General features: G+C 35.7%; 1 protein-coding gene across 1 annotated transcript; it reads right to left on the reverse strand.

Annotated features, from left to right (window-relative positions):
* Nucleotides 1–517: 517 nt before the first annotated feature.
* LOC306885557 (phosphatidylinositol-3-phosphatase SAC1-A-like) lies at nt 518–20,142 on the reverse strand. The gene is made up of 21 exons (XM_079442168.1): nt 19,950–20,142; nt 14,876–15,066; nt 12,096–12,193; nt 10,254–10,328; nt 10,014–10,141; nt 8,067–8,216; nt 7,501–7,560; nt 7,386–7,419; nt 7,028–7,129; nt 6,863–6,948; nt 6,669–6,755; nt 6,481–6,549; nt 6,315–6,394; nt 5,100–5,198; nt 4,863–5,001; nt 4,514–4,583; nt 4,337–4,409; nt 4,167–4,260; nt 3,999–4,091; nt 3,746–3,803; nt 518–2,668 (listed from the first exon to the last, which is right to left on the reverse strand). The coding sequence occupies exons 2-21, from the start codon at nt 14,902–14,904 to the stop codon at nt 2,532–2,534; spliced, it is 1,761 nt and encodes a 586-aa protein (XP_079298294.1). The 5' UTR covers nt 14,905–15,066; nt 19,950–20,142; the 3' UTR covers nt 518–2,531.
* Nucleotides 20,143–22,105: the final 1,963 nt, after the last annotated feature.

A 22,105-nucleotide genomic window follows, 5' to 3' on the forward strand; every position in this document is an offset into this window, starting at 1 on the left:
GACCCAAGGTTTCCCAGCAGAACACTGCACACACATCCGCTGGCATGCCTTCTTCCCATAGTGCATCCAGCTGCAAACATTTTTCTATGTAAACAACACACATGCACCTGGCCATCCACCTAATCTAAAAGAAAATGTGATTTATCAGAGAAGGTAACCTTCTTCCATTTCTCCAAGGTCCAGTTCAGACACTCACATGCCCATTGTAGCCACTTTCAGTTATGGACAGGGGTCAAGTCGTCCTTCTTTGCACCACTTTTGGTAGGTACTAATCAAAAAGGCAAGTCTTGTGGGGAAACGTCCCTACAAGACGTGCCATTTCGGAGATGCTGACTGCTCTGACAGGTGCCATTGTAAAGATATAATCAATGTTATTCATTTCACCTGTCAGTGATTTTTAATGTTGTGGCTGATCAGCATAAACCATAGAACCATTTTAACCAACTCAGATCTATTTTTTCCATTTGTGTTTCAGCCCTGTTAATAGCCTTCGCATCAGTAAGAAGCAGGACAAGTTGCATTTTATTGGTAGAATTTATTAAACGTGATTTCATCAAGAAATCATCAGTTACAGTGGTTGAAATGTCTTGTATTAAATGACACCTCAATGTTCGAAACCATACAATACCTAGATTACGAGCAATAGTCTCAATGCATTTTTCATCAGAACGGTAGAGGTTCGAGACTGTTTCACAAACTATTCCCTTGAAATCATGGGTGAGAACTGAATACTTCTGAATGAGCACAGTAATCAGAAACGCAACTGAGGCATATAGTCTCTTAATCAAACAAGACGAGAGAGGTTAAACGGGATTTAAAACACTGTCAGGATCAAGTCCAAAAACACAATTAATATTGATAATATGTCATTTAACACACTTCAACCCGAGTGCACCCTGGAAATACAACAATGCAGTTCATAATCTAGGGTATAATGAAAGCCATATTCATCAAGCTCTGTGATGGAAGAATGAGATCAGTAACATCACTTTGATTGATCAATAACTCAACCAGAAAGAGCTAAAGCTATGTTGTTGTAAACTACACTGTACAGTACATGATTACAATGACACATATAAATTCTCTTAATTTCTTCCCAATGTACAGTTTACACATCAGATTTATACAGGTAAACATCAAACATACAGGATTCAAATATCAGTGTTCTGTTTCCATCCCTTCATTTTAATTCCAAGTTGTACTGCATATTCTCTTGATCTTTGCACACAAAGAAAAATCAAATACGGCCTATATGAATTTGATGAAACTCTCAATTGCAATCTCCTGTTGAGATGTGCCCAATATAACTGTGTTACAGCTTGCATTATCATCTACAAAACACACAAAGGCATCAAAATCTACATTCTTTGTCAACATTAAACCAAACTGATGAGCATTCAGTTCTAAAGGTAGTAATGAGCTCAAAAGGAAGACCTAAAAGTAATTCATTTATCAGTGTCCACTCCCGATCCCAAAAACACCTTGCTAAATGTGTCAAAATGAAAAGACATTGGTGGGTTAAAGGTAAGGCATTTTGAAATGCACCATCATGCAAGTGAACATCAATAAAACTGACATTTTTTCTGCTATATGACATCCTTGAAAGCCACTTGTCTAAATAATTTAGTTAAAAGCGAATGCCTTCTGAATTGTCAGTATAGTTTAAGGGAATTCAATTAAAAGTGCGAGTCAATTTGACAGGTATTCTGATAGAAGTCTATTTCCGTCTAATGAACTGCCACTGAATTGGTAACGTTGAAGAGAAGTGCAGTCGAAGAGCCATTAAAGAGCGACTTTATGCGTGCCATATCTGTTAGTGTTCATTGGTCCACGAAGAGACAAAGAAGTTAACACAGGAAAAGTGCTGTTCATATTTTTCTGTAAACTCATAAAGAAACGGTGCTTAATACGACTCTCTCTCCCAGTGCATCCCACAGCTGTCTAATTTGATCATTTATGAAAAACACAAACCCATAAATATGCTGGCAGAACAAAAGGAAACCACATTAAAACCCAAACTGCCATTGCAAAGAACAAATGAAAATAAAACGGAGGCATGAGGCTGATTTCAGCACAGATTTGAAAGGACAGAAATGGAAATAACCAAGGGCTGAGCCACTGATACATCATGTAATGTTCCCTTGTGTAACAATCTAATTACAATAGACCTTCATTGATCTGTAAACCCATAGACTGGGCCAATGGGCACACGCTTGGTGATATCATAAAGCAGAAGCTCTAGAGCCAAAACACTAACTCTAATTTCACAACGGGTCAATTTAGATCAATTGCCAAAGAGTAACAACGCAGCAGCCTTTAAAGTAAGACGCAATGTCCACAATGCACTTACAGGCTGGGGATATTGTGCAACCCATGTGCAATTCTATAATGCAAGTTTTATTGTTAAAGAAATTTATATATGGGAGCAGAAAACAGGGATGCTTAAGTTTAAGGACAGTGTGGAGAGCAGGTCAGTGTTGGAGGAAAATAAAGAGGAAACGGAGAGAACAGAAGGAAGGTCGTCTCGATATTCAATCCATCTTCTCTTTTTGGACCAGTTTCGGTGCGTCAACAAACTCCCGTCCATTGACCACAATGACAGCAGCCGTAAGAGCACTGGCCATTCCCCAGAACAACACGTATGCCAGGGTCTCCGTCCAAGTGTCACCTGACAGAGAGTACCAGATCCATTATTATTCACAAACTAAATACTGTTTGTACATTTTCCAAAGAAGCAACAGTAATGGAACCATATAATGATTCAAATCATTGTAACGCACATCTCTTGTGGGTCAATGACATATAATGGTAAATAAAGTAAAGGAAAAATATAAAAAAATAAATAAAGTTTAAAACAAGTAAAGTTCTTAATGTATTTTTTGTATTCATGTTGGTTCCATTTAAATCTAATGAATGACTCATGCATTAAACCATGTGATGTAATATTATTAAAAGTAACATTTTCTTCACACATTCAATACATGTGAATGTACTTAAAATTATTATTATTTAAAAAAATATTTTAAAAGATATGTTTTTTTTCAACAAATCTTATTTATTAATTCATAAATATCAAGTTTTTAGGTAGTTGCACCACATGACATTTGACAATTTGAACTAACCGTGCATTAAATGTCTAATATTTTGAGAGACTTCTTGACATTTTGTAATTATATCGTAATTTTTTTGTTTTTTATTCTTGCATGTTTTTACATGTTGTTTGCACCCCATGACTTTCTTAGTCGCATGACTTTGATTATACTAGTGTTTCAAATATTAATAAGCAGTTTTGTTAAAAAAATATATTGTAAATAATCCAAAAATATTTTACGTTCTTATGATATCGGGACATTTACATCGAAGTGAAATATAATTCAGGAATTAAAACCATTGTTTTTTAATTGACTGCATGTATGAATTCTTTTATTAAATAAATAAATAGATATTAGTCAGGGTAGCACCATATTTAATTCTTGTCAGGAGACATACGTTTAATGTTCAGATGATGAAACGTCTTTCCAATATAACGTTAGACAAAAACTCCATGAAACAGTTTTGAAAGTTGTGAGTTGTAAAAATAAAGTGATCTAGAACCTTTGTCTGCCATTGTTAAGACTCTAAATCTATCCCTCACAGACTAGTTTTCGTCAATCTGGCATCTAACCTGACTAAGGTCTATAGATTTGGACAAAAATGTGTCATGTTATTGCTTTATTTCATGTTGTGTTATAATGCCAGACCTTACCAGCCATAAGGAGACAGATGATGCACATGGAGAAGGCCACCACCATAATAACAGGAAGCTGTAGAAGAAATGACAGAGATTTATGAATATAAAATATGCAGGGAATGACCAGCAGCTGGTGTTGTTGAATTATTAATGTTAGGACTGCATGAAGCTGCTTGGAGTAAATGTTTCTCTTTTTTATTCGTCATAGTAATGACCTCTTTTAATTCGGATTCTCTCTTACTACAAGCAGTATGGGAAAAGCACTGACCAAGAGGAACTTCCGGTCCTTCTGCATGTGCAGGGCCGTCAAGCCATCGTTTTCATCTACTGTATAGTTTCCGAGGAAAAGATCGATGGAGTCCTGTGGGCAAAGTCAACTACTTAAAATTCAATGCAGTCTGATTGAAAGACATAAAGACAAAGAATTCATACGCACTTGTCTGAACCCGTCTGAGAAATTGTTCTTGTAGTAACGGATCATTGAGTTCCAGCCGTCCATTACCAATCCCCAGTGAGTCCTCTTCCCGGATCTGAGGTCAAAGGTGAAGGTTACAGCGGTGGACGCACACAACTGCACATATTCTGAAAGGAGTCTGGGATGAATACCTGGTGAAGTCGGTTTTCAATGCTCCGGTTCCTGCGTACTGTTTAGCACAAGCATTGGCATTGTCTGCCCACGCTGAGAGAACAAGAAAAGGAAAATAATGAGGTTTCTTGCTTTATTTACAGTCCCTAACAAGACAATTGTGTCTACTAAGGGAATTTCTAGCAAAACAAACACACCATTCTTATAAATCTTCTCAAAATCAGCCTGCTCCTCAATTTTCTGGCCTACGTGAAGGACACCCATCCTCTGAAATGAAAGACAGCTCAAGATGATGACAAATTAATATTTAACCACATTATTAATCCATATAACTGATTTCTAAATGTCTCCAAGCAATCATGACCACATAATAGAGTTTTACACTTCCTACGCAAACATGATGCATTAAGTTTCAAGTAAGTGGCCCTAAATGACAGAAAAGCCACAGAATTACAGCCAGTCAGCTCTTTCTAGTGCGTAAGTGTCCTCAATTGCATCACACCTCGTTAGGACGCGTCAGACATGCTATTTGTGATGTGGCGTCACCTGTAGCTGGCTCTGTAGGGAGCGTCTGGCCAGCAGGCTCTGAATAACGTTGGTACGGTCCAGACAGTCCATACAGTTACTGCGGAAGGTTCCAGACTGCTCGGATGTCACCTTCCCGTCTGAGCTCACCATGAAATACCTGCAGAATCAGCGTTCAAGAACCAGATCAAAGTGAATCAGTTACAGCATCAGAGACCACAGTCTTTCCTATAGAAAGGTACAGAGATGAATACAAACCCAAACTCGTCTTGCATGTCAGAAACAGCATCAACGAGAATCTGGAGGCGATGCCATCTCATCTTGCTGCATTCTTTGTGAAAGTCAAAGGCGATGTACCTCAAAAGAGATGCAAGAGTCACCACACAGCAATACACGAGTAGCAGATAGAAACAAGTTTTCAACATTGATATTAATAATAAATGCTTCTTGAGCAGCATATTAGCATATAAAAATTATTTCTAAAGGATCATGTGACACTTGAGTAACGATGCTGAAAATTCAGCTTTGACATCACAGGAATAAATTACATTTTAAAACATAAAAATTAAAATAGAAAACTTATTTTAAACTGCAATATTTAACAATATTGCTGTTTTTACTTTTTTAATTAATTAAATGCTTTGGTGAAAGTAAGCCCACACTTTTAAAGTCTGATCACTCTGAATACTTAGAAAAGTAACACCACACTTCTCCTTAATAAGCTGCAAGGTTTGAGGCATTATTATCTCTGTAGCACAAATGGTGTAGGGCGAGTTGTGACGCACTTTAAACCTTAGTCTTAAAGGGATAGTTCACCCAAACATCAAGATTCTGTCATGAATTACTCTCCCTCATGTCGTTCCAAACCCGTACGACCTTCATTCATCTTCTGAACACAAATAAGGGTATTTTGATGAAATCCGAGAGCTTTCTGACCCTGCATAGACAGCAACACAACTAATATGTTCAAGACACAAAAAGGTAGTAAGGACATCGTTAAAATATTCCATGTGATATCAGTGCTTCAACCTTATTTTAATGAAGCTATGAGAATACTTTTTGTGTGCAAAGAAACAAAAATAACGACTTTATTCAACAATTTCTTCTCTTAATTTCTTCATGAGAGTACCACAGTGCATGCAAGTATTCTTATAGCTTCCTGATACCACACGGACTATTTTAACAATGTCCTTACTACCTTTTTATATCCTGAACATATTAGTTGTGTTTCTGTCTATGCAGGGTCAGAAAGCTCTTGGATTTCATCATACCTTTATTTGTGTTCTGAAGATGAACAAAGGTCTTACGGGTTTGGAATGACATGAGGGAGAGTAATTAATAATATAATTTTTGGGTGAACTATCCCTTCAAGGGTCTGTTCAAAGTATATTCTTAGAATGAGCAACAGTAATTGCCTTAGCAAAAACCACTAAAAATGCCTCTGTAGGTATTAAAAGAAACTGCATTAAATACTTGATGAGTCCGTTCTCCATGCCATTGACCATTTTGGCGAAGGCCTGCTCAAGAGGCAATTCAGATCCTTTCTGATTCACCTGCAGATAAAGCAATTATCTTCAACTATTTGACCAATCAAAATCAACTACACTTTTCTACAGGTGGATTAAAATATTGTACTCACCAAATTCAGAATGACTTGTTTGCCATAAATGAGAACCTGCGACTCAAAATGCCTCCTGAATCCATCCATCTGCAAGGATAGATAGATCAATAGATAGACAGATATAGATTTTTTCATCTTCTGATAGTTTAAATAATAATAATAAAAAAAACTATAAAAAGTTGCTGTAGCAGCATAAGTGGTCTTACGTGATTGGTGTCAGTGCTTATCTGTGGCTTGGGCTTGTACCTCAGGTTGGGTCTTTGAGACCAGAAAAAGGGCATGGAGCCTCGAGTCTGTGTAAGAGGTGAGTGAAAGAGCACAAATTAAATCTCTAAGGTGAATTCTGGGAGGTCAAAAACAAATATTCTTGTAATACAGGCCAACAGTAGTTTCCACCAACCTGCACAAAGGACACCCGGGCATTACTGTACTGGACTATCTGTTCTGTCTCAACGAAGTTAGCAGCATGTCCTTCAGAGTCGATGCCTGAGGCACAGGGGAAAATTGTAATATCTGCAGCAAAGACCACTGTGTGAACATGTATATATGCTTGAACACATCTCACCTCTGACATAATATCGGACCCCCGCTCTGAAACAGCTCCGTCTAGAGATGAGGATCCACTCAAACACCTTCCCATTGATGCAGCACGGCTTCATCACAATAACTGAAGCAGTAGGTTAAGCCTCAATATCACACACATTTTCCAACTACTACTTATTTCTTCAATTTCATCCCAAGCAATTTACAGTGCAAATGTGTTTTTAGATTATGAACAATATTATCAACTAATCATGACCAGTTACATAATGTCATCTTTAACAGAATCAGTTCACAGTTCATAATTTGCTTCCTCCAGACAGTCAAGACTAAATAAACTGAGCAACTTAACTACAAACAACATGACATCTATCAAAGGATACATCCATGGATGACAGGAAATGCAAATTTATGGAGCTGAAAAGGGAAAATCAATGACTTACTATGTGCAATTTTCTCATATGTTTAATGGTTTTTGAACTAGGTTTATTTTTATACCTCAGGCTGTGCGGTTATTTCTCTTAAAAGGTTTCCATTCCACATGAATCTCTGGTCTGCCTGTGTGGAGAAATGATAGAAGACAGGAATCTGAGAAGTTATGGTTGTTTTGAAGGGTCTAATACACAAACAGTGTGACCAAATATACTCAAGAAGTTTGAACACTCTAAAGTTGAACTTTATGAAAAGGGATAGACAACTGCAAAATTACAGACTGTGTCAAAAGCCAGACACAAATGCAGAGCACAAACTCTCTCTTTGAAAACATAAAAACAAAATATGAGGGAAATTGCAGTGTGTGTCCGCATGTCAGCAAATGTGCTTGTAAAACAAGAGCTTTGCAAATCTAGCTTACAAAGAGACAGGCAGCGCATCTCCTGTGACGGCCCTTTATTGTAAATGAGGGATGCAGTTTGAGACAATGAGCTGGCCGGCCTTCTGTATGTGATACTGATGAAAACCTGCCCCCTGCTGTGCTCTGCTTCTCTCTCTACCACTGAAACTTCAAACAGCTCTTTCTCTCTCTTCTGCCATCATTATCATCCCTCAGTCTTTGCTCTGCTTACCCTCTCCAGCAGGCTCATCTCCTGGAAGTCTGGGCTGGTGTTGGACAGGCGCTGCTGGGTGTGGGTCAGGTCATAGTCCGTGCAGAAGTAGAAACCGTCTGTGTTGAGTACATTGCTAAGCATAGACAGAAACGTCTTGTTGTCCTGCATCTGTGAGAAGGTAACAGTCAGTGAATAAGATTATTGGCAATAAGTGATGTGAACAGAAAGAAGACTAGGGTTATTGATTGAATTATTCATAATTGTTTGGGGCCTTTTCCATTTTTATGGTATAAAAGTAAAGTAATGACAGGACAATAGAAGATGGAGAAATGGGATGAAGTAGGGTTAAGCAATATTACTTTTTGATATTAAACCTGGCAGTCGATATTAATTTATTTCACAATATATAGATATTTATCAAAATGAGTTTAAAATTAACTATTGAAAAAAAGTCTATTTGGCAGTGTCAAAATTATTGAAATAAATGTATGCATTTCATTAGAAAATATAATAGTAATATTCTAATTTATAATTGACTTGAAATTTGACTTTTCATATATATATATATATATATATATATATATATATAGCAGATGAAGATAAAGAAAATATGCAACAAAGTATTATTATCATCATCATTATACTTTTTAACAACCATAATGTATTAATTTGATAACATTAATTATTTTAATATTTATATTATTTTGAATTATTATTGTTTATTAATAATTATTCATACTAATAATTATGCTACTAATAACAAAAACATAAATTTGATAACTAATTATTTTAATATTTATATTATTTTTGAATTATAATCGTTTATTAATAATTATTAATACTACTAAAACTTATGGTACTAATAATAAATCATTTGTTTGCATTAATAATATAATATTTATATTATTTAATGATAATACTATTTTGTCACTTTCAATTTAATTTAAATATATAATTGACAACTGGCAAATTTGGATTACAATATTCTGAAATCTGAACTTGTATCTCTCTCATGAACACTTAATGTCTCTGTAGCATAACTAACTGCTAAGCCATGACTCTGACAAAAGGAAGCAGTTTTACATGTTCAAAAAAGCATGTTCATGAGTTAATCTGCTCCACTGCATCACACAACACTCTTACTTTAGTAGAACGAATTCATTCTTACTGAAAACAAGCTTTGCTCCACGTGCAGGTGCCCAAACTAAGATCTCAACCAATGCCAGACCTTTCAATCTCAGCATATCTTTTCTACAGTAACAGGATTCTGCTCAACTCAGAGCTACATGGAATTATATGGAATTCATTATGAAAATGTCACAATATTCAACACAAAAATTATGTAGGCAGTTCATGCAAGGAATTATCACCTTCTCAAAAAGGTTTGGCACTTTCATCCAGGCCACATTCCGGAATGAAACTAACCAAGCTAGTGTAGCTAGATGCATTCACTGCAGACCTCATGCGCTTACATTGAACCTTCTTACAAGAGTAGAGATGCTTGGAGCGCTTTAATGGTCTAGTTGTTTGCAGTCAAGCCTCCCATGTACTTTTTTTCAATTCGAAACACTTCCCGTGTCCAATACTGGTCTACTCACAGGCTGCATCCAAGGCCATTTCAGCTGAAGTCTTATCCTCGCTAAATAATGCAACAAGTATACAACACTGTAATGAGATATCACTGCACTCGGAGCATGGGCTCAAATGAAAAATTTACTGTATGAGTACACCCAATTTCACAAGCCGAGGGGGAATCTGATGCATTGTTCTTACAGCACTTCTGAGTAACTGTAAATGGAAAATTGTGAAAGGCAAAAACTTAAGAGCAGGAAACCTTTCGGTTATGATTTAGAGACGCACTGGGCAACTGATCAAACAACGAATGACATTTATAGCCCACTTTCAACTCAAGGTGTCACAAACATCAGCATTAAACTGAAATTTGAGGTTAGGGACTTTGATGACCTGAATATCTGTGAGGTGCAAAATGGTCTTCTTATAAGAAATCACATCAAACTCCACCGCTTTCCACACAGTGTGGCCAAACAGGTCGCCCACTTTCCTTTTCCGGGTGATGACTATGAGGTACATCCCTGCAGAACCAACAAACAAAACAAAAACATGCGTCATGGTAATCAAAAATCATACAATCAGCATTCCGAATTCTATTAAAATATCGGAACATCATAATAACATAGAACCTACCAGCCACCAGGCGAATAGTTCCCATGATTCCACAAATGGGCCTGGTTACGCCTGATGGGGGGATGTCCTTAATACCTTGAAGAGGAAAAAACATTACTGCACCATTCAAATCACAGTAAGCAATTTTGCAGATTGCACATTTAATATACTTCACTGCTTTGATAAGAGGAAGTAACAGACCTGTGCTATTCCTGGAATACACCTTTAACAACAGACCACAGCAACTACCTCAAATGTACAATGTCACGTTGACAATACTGATGAAATGTCACTTAGCAAGGAGGTCACCATTAAAACAGAGAACTACAACAAAGTCCAAATAGCAGCCGTAACTTTTCATCGATGCCTGTGTACTTTGAAAGGTCGGATTCCCTCATAAGTTGTAGCTGTTCATAAATGTCAGATCACAGCTGCCCAAACTATAAATCTTTCAGTGTACTTTTTCACACGGTCAGAGAAATGAGCTGCTTAACCTTCAGAAAATATCCATCGCCAACCTCAGAAAGACAAACTATATTTTAAATGAGCTTTTTTATTATTCTATTCCATTCCAGTAACCATGTTACTATAATTTGGGACATAATATAGTTCAAAGGGTTAGTTCACACAAAAATGAAAATTCTGTCATTAATTACTCACTCTCATGTCGTTTCAAACCCGTAAGACCTTCGTTCATCTTCGGAACACAAATTAAGATATTTTGGATGAAATCCGAGAGCTTTCTGACCCTGCATAGATAGCAATGCAACTGAAATGTTCCCAGGCCCAGAAAGGTAGCAAGGACATTGGTAAAACAGTCCATGTGGCATCAGTGGCTCAACTTCAATTTTGTGAAGCTACAAGAATACTTTTTGTGCGCAAAGAAAACTAAAATAACAATTTATTCAACAATTCTTCTCCCTGAGTTAATATCTTACGCCATTTTGGAGAGTACCACGACGCATCCCCAGAATGTAATCAACATAATCAGCGTTGTTTACGATCCTGACAAAGCAAGTGCATGCTAAACGTAAACGTCCTTACTATGTTTCTGGGCCTGGGAACATTTCAGTTGTGTCGCTGTCTATGGAGGGTCAGAAAGCTCTCGGATTTCATCAAAAATATCTTAATTTGTGTTCTGAAGATGAACAAAGGACTTACGGGCTTAGAACGACATGAGGGTGAGTAATTCATGACAGAATTTTCGATTTGGGTGAACTAACCCTTTAAACATTTTAGTTTTGTAATAGACAATAAATAAATATTAGAATTAGACAAATTTGTATACACTACTGTTCAAAACTTTGGGGATGTTTTTAAAATAAGTCTCTTAAGCTCACCAAGACTGCATTTATTTGATCAAAAATACAGTAAAAATATTAATATTGTGAAATATTATTACAATTAAAAATTACTGTTTTTTATTTGAATATATCTTGAAATGTCATTTATTTCTGTGATGCAAAGCTGAATGTTCAGCATCATTACTCCAGTCTTCAGTGTCACATGATTCTTCAGAAATCAGTCTAATATGCTGGTTTTTCTGCTCAAGACACATTTCTTATTATTATCAATATTGAAAATGAATGTACTGCTTCATATGCTTATCAAATCTGTGATACATTTTTTGATAGTTCAAAAGTACAGCACTTATTTGATACAGAAATCTTTTGTAACATTTGAAATGTCTTTACTGTCAATTTTGATCAATTTAATGTGTCCTTGCTGAGGGAAAGTATCTAGTTCTTGCAAATAGCCCATTTTATGATTACAAGTTAGCAAGATGTTATTTTTGTATTCAAGATGAAATGTAATACAACATATTTGAACTGGTTTCCATTCTTACTAGCAGTCAGACCGTACCTGCAAGGGTCATCTCGGTGGACACCCTATCAATAACCAGCACGTCATTAGCTCCATCATCACAGGCCTCAATGTAGAACTTCTCAGGTGTTGCATGCCTATGAAAAAAAGCAGAAAAGAATGTTTTATTTTCAACAAATAAACCTAACTCTGATTAAACAGAACAGTAAGTCTATTCTGACACTTTTTGTATTGTGCTGCAAAACACACACAGGTTTTTCCAGTATAAAACAAGAGCTGAGGGTTTGGCTGGTTAGCATTTGACAGATAGCTGCATTATGCAAGCGAATGCCTTTGAGATTATTGTGAATGCGAAAAAAACAGCACTGAATAAAGAAATCTATATGCAATACAATCAGCTTTTGAGTGGAGATGATATCAATAAGACAAAACAGCGTCAGAAACATAATAGCTTGAAATTCATTTCCATCTCAGACCATCTGGAGAGAGCAGATTTTCAGCAACGTCATAAATCAGAACTGCTTTTCAGCTTCGGTCGTGCACATTTTTAAGTAAAGTTTAGAGAAAATTACATAATTACATAATGTAAGTTTCGAATATACAATGTGAGGAGTTTGAGAGTCTGTTTCAGTAACAACATTGTACATGCTTGTCCCACTTTAATGGCTGGAGTCTTCCTTCCTTACCAAATCGCTGAGCAGCCACTTTCTGTGCACCACTTGATGAGTTTGCAACGAGGGAAGGATGCAGCATTTGCATGGTTAACCTCTGCACCATTAACCATGATTGCATAATAGGTCTATGGAATCTATCTCAAAATGTAAAAAATGGTTTCATGACACATAGATGCAACTTCAATTGTCAGAGCCTTTTAATTAGGTCACACAAGTAAAACAACACACGTTCAAATTTAGCCTGCAATTCTGTTTTGTTTTGTTGCTACAGTGGAGGCAAATTCGCATCCCTTATAGATCTGTGTCTAGTGTCTGTATATGACAAATCATAGCCATTATGAATTATGTGCACCATGTGCACAAACACACTGTGGTGCAAGGGTTTCTGTCTTATTATTAACTATATCATTATACACAAGCCTTTCTCAGCTGTAAAACCATTGGCAATGTTCTGTTTATTGTGCAAGAGGCCATTCATAAAACTGAAGGCTTACTGTGTCTCAAAAAAAGAAAAAAAACAGGCTAATTACATAATTAAAGCAAGAAACAAACAATCATTTATATATTATATTATAATTTGGTATTTAGCAAGCAAATTAGTGACTGTGATATAAAAAAAGCATCAGGCAGAATAAAAAAAATTATTCTTATTAAATAAGAAAAAGCTACTTTTTTTAGAACAATATTTTATGCATTGTGACTTAATTATGATAAGCATAATTTATTATTACTGTAATGCAAAAAACAACTTTAGCAATTAAAAACATACATTATTAAAATTGTGAAACATGTAAACAAATACACGTCATAGTATTTTAAATTGTAGGTTTTTGTAAAGTGAAAAGACTCAGAGGTCGAATGATGTTAGTTTCTGACATACCGATTAAAAAAAATTCAAAAATCAAAGTGATGCACCAAAATATCAGCAACCAAAAATATTCAGCAGACATATGAATCAACATTGGTTGAAATCACATTTATCTTGGCAAAGCCATTCAAGTTCCATAAACTCATCAGTTAGCTAGAAAAAATCATTCTAGAGGAGCATGTTGCTAAATATATACACTATGTTACATATTCATCATATTTTACTTAACCTGTTAGTAAGTCTAAATGTATGTTTGAAAAAAAAAGTTTTTAAGCGCCACTGTTTAAATGTTTAATTACAACAATAAATTAATAGGCTACATCATAAAAAGACGGCAGTAAAACGTACATGCAATTTATTTATTTTTTACATACAATTCAGTTTTTATTTGAGGGTTGATTATTAAATAAATTTGAACAACTAATTAATTAATAAATGAACTTCAGTTTCCATTTTAGGCTAAAAAAATAGTTTTGGTGCATCAATAGATTCAAACTTTATTTTCCTTCCATTCAATTGTCATGATAATGAATGTCTGTGCAAAACAAGCTTGGTTCTCAGAACTACAGTACATGTTCAGAAGTCAGTGACTCAGAAAGCACACCACTGTAACTCATATCAGTAGCGTCTGATAACTCAGTATCATGTTGATGTAAGGTGTGGGCTGGAGATATTCCATCAGGTTCCCCTCCCTCTCAGTGGTTCAGCTACAGTTTCACAATTTGTCAGATAATCAGATATTAATTGTGCATCTTTGTACAGCATGCCATATACTCTATCATTTGTTTTATACATGCAACATTTGACCTAACATAATATTGGCATCATCTTTACACTGATGCATCTACAAAACTGCAGCACTGAAACTGACTTCAGCATCCTAATGCATAGTCCAAATTAACACCCCAGTCCTAGCAGACTTACTAAAATATGCGAATAGATGCTGGCCACGCTCAAATCAATGCATCAGACCCTCAGTGAGCTGCATAGACAACACTTGGCGCGTTTTGCTGTCGTAATGCAGTATAAAGATTCTGCTCTCGCGTTTGTGTAGATGTGCAGCTCACTGGGTTTGAAACACAGCCAATCTGAACAGTGTCTGAACGGCTTAAGCCAGTGCAGCTTCCACCACAACATAAACTGCCCAGTACTGGCAACAACACTTCTGACAGCGCCCACAGACGCTGCCATTAAAAGAGCTGAGCTTCACTGAAGCGAAACTAGGCGCCGTGCGTGTTTCTATCGGTCCCTGCGCTCGAATAAAAGTTTCAACTTACAGGTTGAACCTCTCGAAGGCGGTCGCCATCTTCACTTCCGGATTTGGTCAGTCTGCCGTGACGCATATATGGGAGTGGCGATTGGAAGGTGCGGCTTCCGGTTGAGACGTCACTTCTTCTTCTTCTTCTTCTTTGGTGTTTATTGGCGGTTGGCAAACCAACTTGTAGGTGCATTACCGCCACCGACTGGACTGGAGTGTGGACAGGATACATGTTTATAGGATTAACATAATATGATAGATGGGGAACAAAAAAAAAAAATAAAAAAAAAATAAAAAAAAAATTAAAAAAAAATTAAAAAAAAAAATAGAAATTAAATAAATAAAATAAAAAAAAAAATTAAATAACTGTCTAAATTCTTTTACTTAATTCCGTTTCTTTAATAAACTTAGTAATAATGTCATATATAGCCTTTTCCTTTAGTATACCTATTATTGAAAAATCTTTATGCTCAGCTTTAATTAGTGACTGAATAAAATTATGTCTTTCTTTGTTGTATTTCCTGCAGTGAAGTATTACATGTTCAACTGTCTCTTGCTGACTACAGTGATTACATTCCCCAGTTGGATGTTTGCCGATTTTAAACAGTGTACTATTCAATCCTGTGTGACCTATTCTCAAACGGGTTATTATATTCTCTTCATTTCTGTTCCTGCTCTCTCTCCTCCCAGTACCAACTTGTTGTTGAATATTATATAAGTGTCTTCCTGTTTCAATACCATCCCAGTGTTCCTGCCATATAGATTGTGCATATCTCCTAATGAACACTTTAGCTTCTGCTTTACTTAATGGAACTTGTAAATCTATCTGCTTTAATTTTAAAGTTTGTTTAGCCATAACATCCACCTTCTCATTTCCTACCACACCAACATGAGCAGGAACCCAAATAAATTGAATTGATATACCCATAAGCTTTAAGTTATACAATTTATGGAATATATCATTAATTATATCCATCCTAAAAGATGAGCTACCAGATTTTATGCTTTCCAGTGCTGAGTAGCTATCAGATGCAATAACTATGTTATTCATTTGCTTTTCTTCTGTCCACTGCAGGGCCATTAAAATTGCCAATAGTTCTGTAGCATAAACTGATAAATGATCAGAAACTCTTTTCTTAATGTAAGAATCATTCATTGGAATATACACAGCTGCACCGGCATATCCTGTCTTCGGGTCTTTTGATCCATCCGTAAATAAAAACACTGAATCATGGAAATGTCTCTCAATATACTTCCACACTATATACCACACTGGAAGTTGTTTGGATTGATCCTTTATTTCCTGTTGTATACTGAGGTCAACGGTTGGTAAGGGGAATAACCAGGGAGGGATGGAGGATATTGAGACTGTGTTGCTGTACTGTACTTGATTTAGTCCTATATACCTCGCCTTTGCGTCACCTATCCACCCAAAACTCATAAAATTTGTTACATTATGTTCCCAACAGTCTGTCAATACACTTTTGACAGGATGTAAAACACTTTGTCCCTGGATATTAACCCAATATGCCAACATTAACTTCATTCGTCTTATACCTAAAGGCATTTCTCCCATCTCCACCTGCATAGATGATACCGGCGATGTTTTAAATGATCCACTGCAGATTCTTAGGGCTTGTGCTTGCAGTATATCTAATTGTTTGAGGTTTGTTTCTGCTGCTGACATATAGGCAATGCATCCATAATCAAGGACAGATCTCATGAGTGCCCAGTATATACTCTGTAGGGATGTCCTACTAGCTCCCCACTCCCGTCCTGATAAACACCTAAGAATATTAATAATATTTTTACACTTGTCCTTAATTTTATCCAGATGAATTTTCCATGTAAGTTTTTCATCAAACCAAACTCCTAGAAATCTTATAACTTTAACTTGCTCAAGAGGATTCCCATATAATTTCAAAGAGAGGGGTATGCTTTTAAGTCGCCTTGAGAAACAAATGACCTGCGTTTTTGATACAGATAATTTAAACCCCCATTTATTAGCCCACTTTTCAACTTCCTCTATTGCCTTTTGCATTTTTTTATGAACATATGATATATTGCGACCTCTAGTCCACAAAGCCCCATCATCTGCATATAAAGATTTTCCAATATTCTGTTCAACTTGTGAAAAGATGCCATTAATCATTATGTTGAATATTAATGGACTGCACACACTACCTTGTGGTGTTCCATTCTCCACTGTATGCATTCTAGAGTATTCTTCACCTACTTTAACTTGTATTTTTCTGTCAAATAAAAAGTTCTGAACCCAGTTATATGCTCTACCACTAATTCCTAAAGACTTTAACTTGATTAATAATCCTTCTTTCCAGAGCATATCATATGCCTTTTCCACATCAAAGAAGATAGCTACTACTACTTCTTTGTTTGTCTGTGCTTTCCTAATGTCTGATTCTAGACATAATACAGAGTCCATTGTATTCCTGCCCTTACGGAATCCACTCTGATAAGGAGACAACAGATTTTTACTCTCTAAAAAATATGTTATTCTTTCTGTAATTATTCTTTCCATTGTTTTACATAATTGAGAAGTAAGTGCAATAGGCCTATAACTAGAAGGATCTGATGGGTTTTTTCCAGGTTTAAGAATAGGTACTATTATTGCTTGTTTCCATACTGAAGGGAGTTGACCAGTTTCCCATACTAGGTTAAATAATTTTAGTACTTTTTCCAGTGTATTATCTGTCATATTTGCCAGCATTTTATAACACACTCCATCTCTTCCTGGAGTGGTCTGCCGAGCAGTTTTGATTGCTCTTTTTAACTCAAACATGTTTATAGGCAAATCTAATAAACTATCTGACATCTCATCTTTCTTTACCAAATTAGGATAATTCATTAATGTGTTACTCCTACACTGTTTTGCTTCTTCTGAAAGATTATCTGCGCTATGAACTTTCTTAAATGTTTCTACTAGAAGTTCAGCCTTATCTAAATTGGTGACAGCCATTTTGACTTTGCCTATAATCACTGGTAACTCATAATTCCTTCTAATCCCCCCCATTTTCCTAATCATATTCCATACATCTGACAGATGTACTGTTCTTCCAATACTATCACAGTACTGTTTCCAAAAAATACGCTTTTGTGTTTTTATTGTTTTCCTTACTACTGCCTGGGCGCTTTTATACTGAATCAAAGCCTCCATAGAATGCTGCTTTTTAAGTTTCTTAAATGCTTTATTCCTTACTTTTATAGCTGCTTTACAATCATCATTCCACCAAGGTACATTCTTTACATGTCTTATTCCTGTTGTTTTAGGTATAGTTTGTTCAGCCGACTGAATTATTTCATTAACTAACTTACTATTGAATATATTTACGTCCATCTGGTTTTCTTCTTGCAGAGTCATACATCTATCTTCACAAATTACTCGAAAGACTTCCCAATCTACTTTCTCCAACTTCCATCTAGGACTTCTATTTTCTTTTTCATGACATATTTTTGTACCAACCGTAGTCACTACCGGATAATGATCACTCCCTATTGTAGTATATTTGTTTACATTCCATGTAGTAATCCCTGCAATAACAGAAGACACAAATGTTAGGTCAAGTGCAGTTTCTGTATTTTGTATACTGTTATATCGTGTTCCCTCTCCATTATTAATACACACCAAGTGATTATCATCAATGAATTCTTCAATTATTTGTCCATTCACATCAGTATTATTACTTCCCCATAATGTATTATAGGAATTAAAATCACCACACCACACTACTTTGTCATGCAAATAACCTACAACAGCTTCTAAAATAACTTGACTTAATTTTTCACATGGATTATAATAATTAACAATATCTATACTCCCTCTTTCGGTCCATATCTTAGTTATGATTGATTCATACTCTTTATTTATTTGTTCTACCTTATATTTCATCCCATTTTGTATAAATGTTGCTACTCCTCCTCCTCTGCCAGATTCTCTATCTCTTCTAATTATACTATAACCATTTATTATATAATCCAACTGTGGTTTTAACCATGTTTCCTGAATACATATTACATTAGGTTTCACTGTTAACATATCGATGTATTTCTTAAGCTCTTGGCCATTTGCAATTAGACTCCTTGCATTCCACTGTAGTATGGTCAGTAACATTAAGAAAATCCAACACATGCCTGAGAAGATTGTGTCTCTTCAGTAAGGGAGTCTCTTACGGTCTCCCATTGCAGCCCTTTAACATCTAGATATCTCTCTGCAGATTTAACAATTATTTTAATCCTTTCATTTCTACTTTTTGTCTGTGCAGAGCAATTTATTATTTCTGCCATGAACATTACAAAATCATTCTTTTTCACTATCAAAGTTTCCTCCTTCAATTTATTACATCCTTGACATTTCTTTCCTTGATTAATTTCTTTCCTGATAATTTCTGATTGCTTAACTACTGTCACATTCCCTGAGACTTTCTTTGCAGCTTCTGCATAACTGATTCCCTGAACAACCTTGATTCGTTGCACTTCGGTCTGCCTCTTACTAACTTCACATCCTCTGTAAGCGGCACTGTGTTCCCCCCCACAATTACAACACTTCAGCTTTGTACCCTCCTGGCATTTTCCATACTCATGTTCTCCACTACATTTTCCACATCTCTGCTTTCCCTTGCATACCGCAGCTATATGCCCATATCTCTGACATTTAAAACATCTGATTGGAGGGGGAATATACAATCTTACGTCATAGCACATAAAGCCAATGTACACTTTTTCTGGAAGTTTTTCCTGATCAAAGTTGATCATCACCGATAGACTATCCTGCATATTACCATTTCTGTTAATTTTAAGACGTCTAACTTCATTTACTCTAGCATTTGTTATGTTTCTCTTCATATCATCAACTGATACGTTTACCGGAATCCCAGTAATGACTCCTTTTGTAAATTTCTTGTAAGTCTTGGAACATTCCACTTTCTTTCTGTTGATTATGTTCATTTTGATTGCTTTCCCTTGCTGTTTCTCATCCTTACACACAATCATCAGGGCTCCATTTCTTAGTACTTTAGCACTCTTTATTTCACCTATTTCCTTATTTAACGATTTTGTTAGTTGAATTGGATTCATACCTCCAAACGAGTCCCCTTCGTCCATAAGTTTTGCAAAAATTACATACTCCTCCCTCCGCTTCTCCTCCGTATTTGATCCCCTGTCTGAATCACTTTCATCGGTTTTGTTTTTCCTTTTCTTTTTCCGTTTATTATTCCTAACCGACTCCCAGCTTTCGTATATCCCGCCACCTACTTCCATCTCTCCTAGTTCATTTCCTGATCCGTCACTTCCTTCCACACGCTCCTGTCCATTCACAGTCCAGCTGTTGCCAACCACCCTGGGAATCGACATCTCCCCCTCCTCCATCTTCCGCCGGCTCCTTGAGACGTCACGGTGCAGGTTACACCTAAAGATCCTAAAAATAAAAAAAATACATTACTAAAGGTCCTAAACGTTTTCTTCTGAACCTTCCCTGATCCTTTAACCTTTTAAACTCATTGATAACAATAAGAACAAGATCCTAAACAGTTCTTTGACTACAGATTGTTTATTGATTGATTGATTGTCTAATTTAATGAACTATTAGGTCTGTCTATGAAAGATATAGCTACTTTTCAAGCATTAACAATGCTTAACCTTTATATTAACCTTTATATTTTGCAGTGAATATTTCATACTCAAGACTCAAGAAGTCTTTTATGTATAATTCTCATAGACTAAGGCCTATTTCCGTCTCATGGTAAAAATCTGGCTTTTGTAACCCACAATTATGAAATACTAAGTCATAATTACTGTAAGTTATAATTATGAGATACTGTCATAATTAGGCATGCTGTATGACATAAAAAATTAAAATTATGAGATACTAAGTCAAGTAAAAAATATTGTATAAAACATGTGACAAAGGAAAAACAAATTGTGACATAAAAAGTCGAAATTATGTCATACTGTTTCATAATCAAGGGACAAAAAGTTGTGACGTTATAATTATGACATAAAAAGTTAAATTGTCAAGTCAGGATGAATGTTTCATTTCAAGTATGTCATAATTTTTCCTTATAATTATGACAGACTAAAACATGATTATTTCCTTATTATATGTACTATTGTCCTCTGTTTTAATGCAGTGTTTGTTACAGTTATTTGTTTAAATAAATAAAAATCCCAACTGAACCTTAGTGAACATTTTCAATAACCACAAATGTTTAAATGTTATACATAGGAAAAAACCACAAAAGTAAATATACACATTTATAGACAGTATTTTACAACAATTTGCATGGCGATGATTTTTTAAAGAAGTGTAAGATGACGATAAAGTATCCAGGCAATACTTTGAAAGTTCTTGCAGAGCTATAGGAAACTGCGGTCTACACAGGATTACGACACCGGCAGCACATTTCTATTCAGCAGAAGTGAAGCAGGTGTGTGCTGGAGGGTTGTTGGAAGGTCACCTTTGTATGTGTGTGTGTTTTCCACAGCTATTCAAGTTGAACAATCATTAAAACTTCTCAGACCTTGAAGTATTTAGGGAGTGTGATTAGTCCCCCACCCACAAACCCAACCCTAAGATGAGTCAGGGCAAGGTAAAGCCCCCAACTCAGAAAGGTGAGTGTAGGAGAAAGAAGAAAACGAGTTTCACCTGTGAGACCAGACGCCCACAAAGGATGTTCCCCTGAATCGAATAACTGTGAACACCACCGCATCCACTGACTTGTAGCACAACAGCATTTGTATACGTGATGTCTCGATCCAACCATAGAATCATATGCATTGATTATATACTGTTCAAAAGTCTTGGCCAATAAGGTTGGTTTTGAAAGAAATTAAGACTTTTATTCAGCAAGGATGCATTAATGTGATCACAAGTGACAGTAAAGACGTTTATAATGTTACATAAGAGGTATTTTTTATAAATTTTGTTGTTATCAATGAATCCTAGAAAAAAAAAATTGTTGTGATAATATTTTACAATATTACTGTTTTTACTGTATTTTTGGTCAAATAGTGGAGTTTTGGTAAACACTTTCAAAACTATAAAAAAATCTTCCTAACCGCAAACTTTGAATGGTATAGTGTAAATAATATTAGTATATATAAGCACTTGAACACTTTAAAATAACATTAGAGCATTAGATAATATCAGACTATTCTACATGAATCAATGTGATTTTTGGTCTTTTATCATAGATTTTTCAGTGTCCCACATTGGGAACACAACTGTCCCACATTA

This window comes from Barbus barbus (genome assembly GCF_936440315.1).
Source record: "Barbus barbus genome assembly, chromosome: 19".
NCBI classification, from domain to species: Eukaryota; Metazoa; Chordata; class Actinopteri; order Cypriniformes; family Cyprinidae; genus Barbus; species Barbus barbus.